The 12,217-nt window shown below is 35.3% G+C and overlaps 1 protein-coding gene and 1 long non-coding RNA gene across 2 annotated transcripts in view; one reads left to right on the top strand and one right to left on the bottom strand.

Annotated features, from left to right (window-relative positions):
- Nucleotides 1-4,459: 4,459 nt before the first annotated feature.
- On the top strand, nucleotides 4,460-10,954 carry LOC141539683 (uncharacterized). Its single transcript, XR_012481374.1, has 3 exons — nucleotides 4,460-4,521; nucleotides 6,189-6,241; nucleotides 10,883-10,954. It is a non-coding gene; the product is annotated as an uncharacterized LOC141539683 (long non-coding RNA).
- The window catches only part of PALMD (palmdelphin), a 68,498-nt gene continuing 65,107 nt past the window's right edge, over nucleotides 8,827-12,217 (bottom strand). The window contains 1 exon segment of the mRNA XM_074262766.1: nucleotides 8,827-9,239. Coding sequence (XP_074118867.1) covers nucleotides 9,196-9,239 — 44 coding nt within the window. The 3' untranslated portion in view covers nucleotides 8,827-9,195.

The raw sequence follows: 12,217 nt of genomic DNA, 5'->3' as shown, positions 1-12,217 counted from the left end.
TTCCCAGAACAAGAGATGATAAATAGGGGTGAAGGATCAGACTAGCATGAATGGGGGTGTAAAATAGACTGGTGAGTTTGTGTTGGACTCTATAGGGTGAACTCTTATCAAGCAGAAGCCTGGGCTCTACAATGGGAGCTGGAATGCCTGGCTAGAGACAATCTGAAGAGCAAAACTTTATTAGAATATAGTATTATGATCAGCCTATTTAATTCACATTGATTTCAGTGACTATAGGATTTTGAGACCATCCTATTTTTTAAAAAATAATTGTTACTTACTTTAGCAAGTAACTTTACCTAAGAATACTTTTTAGGATTTTGGAGATGAAAGGTACCATGGTTATATAAGTTATCTACTTAATAGAACCACTTAATTTTCTTTGAAGGCCACTCAGATAACTTCTGTGACTCTTGAAGTCTACTTTCCTGAGATCTGAAGGCCCCTCAAATATCTTCTGTGACTCTTAGAGTATACTTTCCTGAGTCTATTGCTCTATCTAAAGCAGATTCAGGGAGAGGAAGGTTATTATGGGTAGACCTTCTTATTCTAAATAGCTAGAAGATAATTTGATATTAATAATAAATAACAATTTTGACAAACTCAGTTTGTCAAACTCCTAACAAAATCTTTTACATAATGCAAAATCTTCTCCAACTCTTACTTGTATACTTTCAGCCGCAGGATCCCCAATATTTTAGAGAAAGCTAAGTGACATAATAGAGTAGCTGGCTTGGATTCAGGAAGATGCAGTTATGTGGTCCTTTGTAACTTAAGCCATCTCAGTTTCTTCATCTGTAAAATGGGAATAATACTAAGAATACTATTATTATTTTGAAGGTAGCTCCATTCAATTGCTGGTCAACTCTACTTATTAGAATTTTCTTCCTTATATTGGTCAAAATGCCTAACTCTATTTTTGTCCTTTGGAGTAACTTAAAGTAATTTCTTTTCCATGCTTCAGAAGTCTAGATTTCTTCAACTGATCCCTATGTGACATCATCATCAAGACATTCTCTGTTTTTGTTGTCTTCCTATGAATTCACTCTGATTCATCATATCTCTCTTAAAATATAGTGCCCAGGAATGAACATATCATTCAGTAAAGTCTGACCAGGATTATATATAATAGGACTATTTTCTGTCTTGTTCCAGAGTCTGTGACTCTATTAACAGTTTTCTTTTAAAGCATTTGTGCCATACTTTTGGGCTTATACTGAATTTGTACTTAATCAAAATCCTATTTTTTAAAAACTAGATGCACTCCATACGAAGCTTAATTATTCATATTAAAACTCAAGGGAAGGACTTCACATTCATGCTTGTCAAATCCTAATTTCATCAGTTTGATTTTGTTTGATGAAGATGTTTGTCATGGTAATAAAGAATGTCTAACAAAGTTCAAATGGAAGAGAGTTCTTACAGATGGTGAGGTCCTCCACATGTAATTGTTTGTAGAACATATTGAACTCTTTGTATTAAGCTCTGGAATGCTAAAGAACCTCCTAAATGAGGTCCATAATCATTCAGAACAGTTTGGCCTATCGACATACAGAAAACCAAATAGTTGAAGAATGCCTATCATTTAAATCTGTGATATTTATGTGGATGGACATAAAGCTAGTTCATTAGTTTATGAATCATGGACAGATACTATGCACAAAAAAGAGCTGGTCCTAGAACTGAACCAAGAAAGCTGGATTGCCTTTCAAAAATAGTGCAGTGCTTTTGATGACCTCAAGTTTCTACTAGAAGCAAAGACATATTTTTTTAACAGTGAGATTCTTCTGATGGTGCGTATGATGATTCAAGGAATTCCACAATCTCTGACGAACTAAAATTGTGAGTCACCCAAAGAACATTGGAGAGGTGCATAGTAGGACTGAGAAGGCTGCAATGGCACTAATGAAGATTTGCAAAGATATGGTATATAGAATATTATTAGCCAGATATGTGAAAAGGCTGATCAAGTGTCCTAATTAAGAGATAAGTAATTGTTTGTGCTTAGTCTTCTCTGGTATCCTTTCCAAGCAATGTGAAGAAGTCTAGAGTAGTGTTCTCCAAACTTTTAATTATATATTCCTATGTATATATATTATGAAATATATGTTTTATATTTTATATATGTATATGTATATACATATATACACATATGTAATATATATATACATATGTAATATATATATATATATATATATATATATATATTTAAAGAGAATAAAGGGGGAAAAGATCCTAAACTTATTAGGAAACCAAATTTATCCCTATCCTCAACTTAAATTTGTAGAGTAGGAAAGTAATATGGTCAGATGTGTCAGTGCTTTCATTTTGTTGATTATATAAGGGATAGATTGGGAATGATAAGAGATTTGAGGCAGGAAGATCAATTAGGAAACTATTACAATAGTCTAGATAAGAAGTGAAGAGGACCTGAACTATGGTGGTGGTGGGAATGGAGACAAGAGATGGATAAAAGAGCTTTTGTGGATATAATAATGACAAAATTTGATGCCTGAATGAGAGTGAAGAGTTGAGGATGATACAAAGATTGGAAGCTTAAATTTCTAGGAAGATAATGGCTTTAAATAGTAAAAGGGAATTTTGGAAAAGAGATAGAAGATGAGATCTGTTGCACAGACTGCAAACCATTCATTCCTATTCATTCTCTGCTATTCACTCTGTATCACCAAAAATAAAAAGGAATCGGTATATGTGTGTTTGGGGACCTATGAACTCAGGAGTGCAGGGAGGTGATCAGTTACTGCCTCAGAGTATGGAACCTTAATTTTGAGTGCAAAACATACAATTAATCATTCAATAAATTAACAGACATTTTAAAGTGTCTATTAAGTGCCAGGCATTGTGTTAAGTGCTAGGGGTACAAAAAGAGGCAAAAAACAGTCCTTAGCCTAAAAGAGCTTACATTTGAATGGGGAAAGTAATAAGCATATAAATATGCACAAACAAGCTATATATAAGATAAATAATTAATAGGTTAATTAATTTTTAAAAATGAGAAAATAATTAAGAGAAGAGAAACACTAGAATTCAGAAGGGTTGGGAAAGACTTCCTCTAGATGGTAGGATTTTATAGGGAATTAAAGGGAAATAGGAAAGCCATTAGGTAGAGATAAAAAGGATGAGAATTCCAAGTATGGGGGATAGCCCTAGAAAATTTCTAGACCAGAGAGGAGGAGTGTCTTGTTTACAGAACACCAATAAGGTCACTAGTTCAAAGAGCATTACTGGGCAATAAAGTATAAAAAAACTGGAAGGGTAGGAGGGAGTTAGGTTATGAAGGGCTTTGAATGCCAGAAAAGATTTGGTTTTGATTCTAGTAGTAATAGGGAGCCACTGAAATTTATGAATATATTTTTGTGTCATTTTAGTGGAAGAATTGTTGATGGATCAGAGTGGAGAGAGACAAGGCAGGCAAACTTACCAGCAGACTATTGGAGTTATCTTGGTGCGGCATTATAAGGGACTGTACCAGGATGGCAATAGTGGGCTTATTCAGAGATTTTGCAAAGGAGAAATTGAAAAGCCTTGGCAACAGATTGCATATGTGGGTAAATAGATAGTGAGAAGTTGAGGATGAACATAGGTTATGAGTCTGAAAAACTGGGAGGACCTCTACAATAATAGGGAAGGTAGGTGGTAGAGATGCTTTAGGGGAAAAAGATAATGAGTTCAGTTTTGGACATGCTAAGTTTAAGATGTCTACTCAGGATCCACTTCAAGAAATCTGAAGGACAGCGGAATAATGGACCCAAAATGAGAAGCAAGAAATGTGAGATTATAGGTCAGCAGAGAGATTAGAGTATGATAGATCGATCTAAGAATCTTACTTAATTTAAGAGACCAATAATTAAATCCATGGAAGCTGATGAGGTTGCCAAGTGAAGTAGTATAGAGGGAGAAAAGAAGTTCCAGCATAGACTCCTGAGGGGTGGGGTGAGAGTATATTGAGAGAGTGGATTTTTCCAACAACATTTGCATAATGTTACTGTGGTTGCTTAGTTTGACATGGGGTTAAAAAGGCTTTAAGGGGATTACCCTGGAATGGAAGAGAAGAAGTTGGCAGATTGCGCAGGAAAGGGAAGGTGAAGGCAACATAGGGAATTGTTAAGCTGATAGTATGTAGAAGGGATAATGTCCTTGTGTCTGAGACAAGTTTTGTGATCATCTATCAGGAAGAAAGGAGATGTGACTCAGGTTCCCACCTTCTAATTGGTGGATCATTAATTCATTGAAATCAAACCAGTCTTGCATTTAGACCCCACATTTTGGAGACCATTGATCTAGAAGGTTTCCTCAAGCACACTAGGAGCAATTCTGTGGAGATAGTAACTAAGTTGTACAGTGGATAGAGCATTTAGATCATGGACCCAATATCAGGAAAGATTTGAGTTCAAGAACTGCGTGACTGAGTAAGTCACTTAAAATATTTTTGCCTTTCAGTTTCTTCATCACTAAGATGGGATAATAGCACCTACCTCCCATGTTTGTTAAAAGGATAAGGTGAGATAAAATTTGTAAAATAAATGTAGGTATTATTAGTTATAAATTATTTTATAAATGTAAGCATTATTATGGTTATTTGTAGGAAAATAAGAATTGCATGGATGGGAATGTGTGAATGGAATCATGACCTGCACCAATAAAATGGAATATTTATATCAATGAAATCAAAGCTTTATTGAAGCAACTTAGTAAATTCTTAGTTTGGCTCCATCACTCCAACATGTTGAGAACTTTTGAAATCTTAATTTTGTAAGATAAGAGAATCTCCAAACTTTTTTTCTTTTGCAATTCAAATTTGCAGATGACCCCGAACTGAATAGGATAGTGATTGTACTGGATTACTTCAACTATTCATTCCCAGACATGGTTCTAAACACTCTGTACTCTCCCTCACCCCATTTGTCGAGTCAATTGCCATATTTTGAGATTTTTACCTTCATAATATCTCACATCTGACTCCTTTCCCCTCTATGTAGCTTAGTTTGTACTACCTCATATCACCTTTGTCCAGGCTCTTATCATCTCTTGTCTAAATTATTGCAACATTCAAAATGAGTCTCTTTCAAGTTTGTCTGTATTCTAGTCTATTCTACTTGCTGGGGCTAAAGAAGTCTTCCTTAAGTGCAAATCTGACCTTACTCAACCAATGGCTCCTCTTATTGTTTCTAGATTACAGTGATTCTCAAACTGTGCTCTGGGACTTTGGTTTAAAATTTTCTGCAGCCATATTTCATTATAATTTCAATTTCCATTGTGGCTTTATGTATTTTATTCTACACATTTTAAGATTATTCTGTGCTTCCATAGACTCCACCAGACTGCCAAAGAGACAAGAACCTCTGCTTTTGCATAAAACAAATTTCTCTATGAACTTTACTGGCCTATGGAATCTGCCCTCAACCTACCTTTTCAGCCTTCTTGGATATTATTCTTCCTTCTATACTATGTAATCTCACTAAATTGGCTTTCTTTCAAATCCTCACAACACACACAGTTTCTCTCCTTCCAAGATGCGGCTTAGACACCATTTTCTACATGAAGCCTTTCTTGATTCTATCCAACAGATAGTGTACTCCCTTCCAAATTATACACATACACACACATGCATGTGTGTACATGTATGTATTACGTTTATATTTATGCTATAGAGATGTTTATATGTACTGGTCTCCCCCATTAGAATGCAAGCATGTGCTAGGTAAGCATTATTTCATTCTTTGTGCTTGTTTGTTCAGAAGCACCTAGTATAGTGTCAGGTACAGGAACTCAGCAACCCACAAAAGTTTCTTAAGTATTAGGTGAGAGACATAGTAAGATGTAGAAGCAGAAAGAAGAAGAAAGAAGAAGAAAAAGAAGGAAGAGAAAGAGGAAGAGAAGAAAAAAGAGGAGAAGAAGAAAAAAGATGATGACAAAGAAAAAGATGAAGAAGGGGAAGGAGAAAAGGAGGAAGTTTCAACACACTGCAGATACATAGATGAAATATAACAGTTCCTATCTTGGGGATATGATGTATATGCATATAAATATAATTGAAGGGTGGGATGTGATGGGACAAAGACATTGTACCTAGAAATTTGAGAAGGGAATTTTGGGAACCATGGGATCATAGATGTAGACTAGAAGAGATGATTTACATTAACTAGCCCAATCCTCTCATTTTACAGATGAGAAATAGAGGTCCAGAGGAGCCAAATAATTTGCCAGGATCATATTGCTAGTAAGTGAATGATCTTTAACTTGGTGTTCTTTCTGTGTGTTTCATGGACAGGTGGCGCCTCTACTGAGACTTGAAAAAAGAGACAGATTTTTTATAGGCAGAGAGAAGGAGGGAGTGCATTTTAGGAATGATGGAGGGATGTGGGATGAGACTAGGGACAATATAAATGCCAAAAGTTGTAGTTTTAGATAAATTCACATCACATCTACTCTTCAGAGTCACTGCTTACTGTCACAACTCCCTTTGTGAAATGACTTTCCCTTTAAGACAGACACTGGTAATGACTAAAATGTCAGGACTCCTCCGTGCCTTGGATGTGAATTTGAGTTTTAATAAGGAGAAAACACTTGGGCCACAGGGAATAAACCAGAGGAGACTTCTTGGCTATAACATAGAAGCAGCTGCCGTCTACCATCAGCTAGGATTTGCATTAAAGGGTGAGCCACTGGCAGGTGCTGTCGTGACATTTTGGTGTAACTGGGTTCCCCAAGGAGGACTACTGGTCTTCTTAAATCAGTAGCACATTTTATTTGTCTTGCTCAGATTATAACAGGATGCTTTAGATTAAGGGAAGGGAGGGGCAGAGACCTAAGGAGTTGGGGGGAGGGGAAAAGGGGTAAATTTGATGTTATACAGAAACTAGTCTAAGAATGCATGAATACAAAGATCCCAAATTCACAAATTTAAGTCCAGTATCTTGAACTCCTGCTAGCTCTATTTATATTACCCTTCACTTGAACAACCCTACATACAATAATAGTTTAGGAGAGATGCCATCCACTTTTTACCCAGTTTAAATTTTTTTGGTTTGTTTGTTTTTGACTAGACCTTTTATTTCATGGCATAAGGAACTACCTGTGAGGACACGCCTTCTACCATTACAGATTGACACTTGAAATTCAGTCTTAGAGAGCTGCTAGGGACACTGATCACTGGATTAAGGCTGGATAGGACCTTAGAGTCTAATTCCCTCATTTTATAGAAAAAGAAGCTGACAAAAATAAAACGACTTTTCTAAGGTCACACAGTTGGTGTCTAAGATAAAATTTGAACTTATGCCTTTGTGACTCCAAGTCTAAAGCCCTATCATTTTCTTTGAGTCAAAAAGGTAATATGGGTAAGAGATGGAATTTGAATCCAGAATGCCATGACCTTCTGCATCTTTATTTACCTAATGATAGAAGGGGAAAATAAAAATAAATAAATACAGCTATACACAATTCTATATCTACATTTATATCTGTCAATAATCAGGCCTTTCATATCGGCATATGGCATTCATTTTGTCCCCAGTCTCATCCCACATTATGTGGGATAATTCTATGGGGATAATTCTATATCTATGTTTATATTTATCAATAATCAATTGTGACTCTCTCTCTCCGTGTCTCTGTCTCTATGTCTCTATATCTCTCTCTTATCATGCCTGATGATATATATATATATATATATATATATATATATATATATATATATACACACATAGGCATATAAATGCTTATATAAATATATATATATATACACACACATATATGTACAGATACATACACGTATCTGTAAATATATACTATATGTTTACAATAATCACAAGCATCCAAATACTTGCCATTGGAATGCATTGCTGCTCCAATTATTAGGCCTGACTTAGAACTTTCCAGGTAACCCAGAAACTATGTCTTTTGCATGAAAATCTTGAAGAAGTTTATAAAGACTCAATTAATGTACATATGTAAACTGACCTCTGTGAAGTTGTCCCAGGTAAAGAAAAGTGCAATTTATTTATTTGTGCAATTCTGTTACAATGGAATTTGAAATTCTTGACATTGGCAAACAAGTCATCCCTATTTTTGTTCTGGTTTTTCATAACTTTAGCTGTTTGAGGTTTATTCATTTGAATTTGTCTAACACCTAATTAAAACAATAACTCGCTGTTTGTTATATCCTTCATTATTTTAGGGATCTAGGAATTTAAGACTCATCTCTTGAGACAGAATCAAACATTCCAGTTTTGCATAGACAATCTTTGTTTGGATATTTTCTGAGAGTGTATATGAAAGGATGATGACTCAAGTTAGAAGAAAATGTCAAATTATGTTTGGTAAAGACATGTTCCATCTCTAGGACAGGTCTTGTCTGGGCCTTTAGGGTACATATCTCTACCAAATTAGGCCAGCTAATCTTCTGGAAGTAGCCCCCATTTGCTTATAATTTTACTAATTCAAGGTGATTTCCAAATTTCAAAAGACGTAAGTGTATAGATTTCTTGTAAAAAGAACACAGGACTCCAATTTTCACATGAGCAAAATGAGAGTTTTGTGTTGGAGAGGGTCTGATTATAGAGTTAGGGAGATCTGGGTTCAGCTCCTGTTTCTGTTATCTACTAGTTGTGTGATCCTGAGCAAGTCACTTAAACTCTCAATGCCCCTAGGCAATCTCTAAAAATTGTAGATGAGTAGCTGAAGTGTGTAGGGGAAGAAACTTTCCACACAAGGAGATCTTGATATAGATGAAATCACAGGAGGATGATATATCCTCCATGTAAAAAATGACAGTACCAATTAGTAACATAGAGTTACTCAACTGAATTTCTATTTTAAATAATTTTATTTTTAACTTTTACAAGCTCTTATTAGAAATGCTTTGGTATCAATTCAATAAAAATATGCTGGAATTTTCCCATTTAAAGCATATCATTTAACTGCAACAGGTGAACATGTGTTTTTTCCAGACATCCATATTTTTTACAAATAATGGTGACCATGAATGCATGGCATTATAAGCATGTGTTATATTTAATCTATGTACATAACATGTGTATGTTTTTATACACACATCATGCCATTTTGGGTATGGAATTCAAGGGAAGAATAAAAGCAAAACCATCCAGAAGAGAATATGAGGTCTTTCTTCAATTTCTTCTTTCAGAGATGCTTAGTTATATAAGTAAGCATCTGTCAGATCACCTTTTTCCCCAGTTTTGCCATTCTCATCCTTAGTGCTGTGAATGAGAGACAGAAAAAAATATGTTAGTTCATGCCAGACTTCCTGATTTTAACTCCAAATATCTTTTGGATAAGAAAAAATGGGAAGCAAGCAACATACCTCCAGTGGTTTGGTCCAACACCGTAAGCATTGATTTATGTACGAAAAGATAGTAGAAATAAGCGGAGGTTAACTTAAAACAGAAGCATGTTCAGAAACAGAAGGAGCCTATTATTACAATGATTAGAAAAATGAGTGTGGATTTATATAGCAAATATCCAATTAGTGCAGTAAAGATAATATTAAATGTAAAGTACATACAGGTTAGTAGTTGTGCATATTTCTATCCTACAGAAGGTATCTAAGCAGTTGTTGTATGAAACCTGGGTTTAAAAGGCTTTATTTCCCATTTGAATATATATAAATACCTGGCTTATTGATAGATCAAAATGTATGTTGGAGAATCATAGAAGCTCCCAGTTGCAAGGGGATTGCTAAAGAGCTCATTTAATTTGGCCAATGTTTATTATGGACCTATTATATGCCAAGCACAATGTTAAGCATCAAAGACAGAAGTGATACCCTTTCTGAGTCTTTAGGCTCATAAGGAAGATAATCTGTTACTTATTACCATAAACAAATAAGTCAATCTCTCTGGCCCTCAGTTTCCTCAACTGTCAAATGAAGCATTTGGGCTAGTTGATTCCTAAGGCTCACATTTATCTTTGAATAAAAAGAGTTAAAAGTACCACAGAATATCAAAATTGCAACTAGCATTTTCACTCAAGGCAAGCAACACTAGAGATGCAGGGAAAACTCTTCTTTAAGAACTTTTATTTTTTCCTCTCACAAACTCTTTAAACAGAGAATTTTTTTGTGTGTAACTGAGTATATAGGTATATAAAATAGGTATACTAATAATAAATGATAAATACATGACCCTCACATTCAGTTATGAGACCCCATATGGGATTGCAAACTACAGATTAAGAAGTTGAGCTCTAAACCATACCCATTGTGGGCATGTTGGGAAAATTCCAAGGTTTCTACTTTTACAAAAGTTTATCTACTAAGGGGAAGAAACATACCTAATTGATAGGATTTGAGTTAGGTGGGGGAAGAATACTTTCTTAGAAAGGTGCTATGAATGTCTTCTACATTTTCCATCCTGGGACAAAGTCTAGCTGCCTCATCCTGCTCTGAAGAAAATAGTTTTTAAAATATAAGAAGAGAATCTGACTTTTTTTTCCTATAGGAATCTTTAAATTTAGTCTATTTGAAGACTAGCTACCCCTTCACTCTTGGCCAGAGATTAAACTACAGAATAAGCAAACAATGCCAAAGCAGGAGGTAAAGATTGGAAGGGAAATTGTATTTTGTGGGTTTTTTTCTGTAATTTTCTCTATTCTTTTCATCTCACACTATAATTTGTGCTTTCCAGGGGAGGAGAGAAAATGTCCATGCTGTGGACAATGTAGAGAGATGTTTATTCAAGTTTAAAAAATGACACATTAAACCTGAGGGCTAAGGTCACAAGTATCCTATTTCATGGGTTATCATGTTTTAAAGGGCTCTTGAGTACAACTGTCTACTTCTTAAATAAATAAAGATATGATGAAGATTAAATGCTTATGAATTTTTTTTCTTTCTATTTTACAGGATCATGGCACAGCAGAGGAAGAGTAGCTCCTTGGGGTTAGAGAACACTGGGGATAGAAAGATCTCTAAGAGTGACAACTATGTCTAGGCTTCCTTTTCACTTTTTTTTTGGATTCGAAATATAACTAGATAAAGATATTGGTCTGGATGACTCATGTTTAAGTGCTTAACCTCCCAGTGGCAATTTTCAATATGACTTTCCCCTTTTTGTGGTTGCTCTAATTGCCATTAACAGAGTCTACAAGTTTCACATGGCCTAGGGATTAGGTAGAGGAGACAAGGAGGAAAAAAGGAAATGAAAGTTGGGGGGTAGGAGAGAGCTCTAGACAGAGACAAGACAGAGAGAGTGAGAGAGACAGAGTCAGAAAGAAAAAGAGACCAGAGACAATGGCAGAGAAGTCAGGAAAGGGAGTAGAAGGGGAGAACTAGTTAGTGGGATTTTTGTGGGGTGGGGGAGTGAAAGAGAGAAATTATTATTTGTATATGGACTTGACTAAAAGACCTTTGTGGTTTCTTCCCCTATTGAAATTCTGTGATTTTTTTTTAATCGAGCACCAGCAGGACCATTTAATAATCCAATAACATCTATATTTGGCATTGAGGTATCTTGAAATTCAGATTAAAACCACAGTCTAAAATCTTAATTGGTGTTCTTGATGCTGCTTCTCAGATCTATGAAGTTGGCATATTTTGGCTTCAGTGTATCCAATTTCCCTAGACTAAGAAAGCCCGATTCCAAAAACATCCTTTCTCCCCAAGGTCAAATAAGGTTCTTATACTCTCTTAGTCCTTCCCCCTGGGAAAACAAGTTATCAGGAAATAATCTGTTACATCCACATGCAAATTATTGATAAGGTCTTCAATAGCACCTCTCACAAGATAATTTCCATTTTAATTGAACTCTTAAGGAACCCAGTTAAAAGAATGCAGCTGAATGCAGTGGTGGAAATTGGAGTAATACATTTTTTTATGCTGGGAGAAGGGAGGAATGATGGAGCTTCTGATGCCTTTGAAATCTTGCTCCACCTGTGTAAGGCTGAGCCTGCAGACTCAGATATGTATGTTAGACCATTTTCTTGACTAAAGTTTTATCTTAGATCTGTAATTCATGGTCTAAATTGGAAAACAGTATCTGAAACAATTTAATGAGAGAGGTAGTGAATTCAGAGTATTTTATCTTACAAGTAACTTTCAATGATAATAGAACCCTTTGAATTGTTACTTTGTCTGGAATAGGTTTTCCTGTTTTGATTATTTTAGTTCAGTGGCCATGATTAGTGTTGTCTGAAAAAGTTAGTCACTTCCTGCCTTTATCCACTTCGCAAATGTGTTGAC

Source organism: Sminthopsis crassicaudata, chromosome 4 (genome assembly GCF_048593235.1).
Source record: "Sminthopsis crassicaudata isolate SCR6 chromosome 4, ASM4859323v1, whole genome shotgun sequence".
NCBI classification, from domain to species: domain Eukaryota; kingdom Metazoa; phylum Chordata; class Mammalia; order Dasyuromorphia; family Dasyuridae; genus Sminthopsis; species Sminthopsis crassicaudata.
Note: the sequence above shows the minus strand (reverse complement) of the source record. Positions and strands in the feature narration are given on the sequence as shown.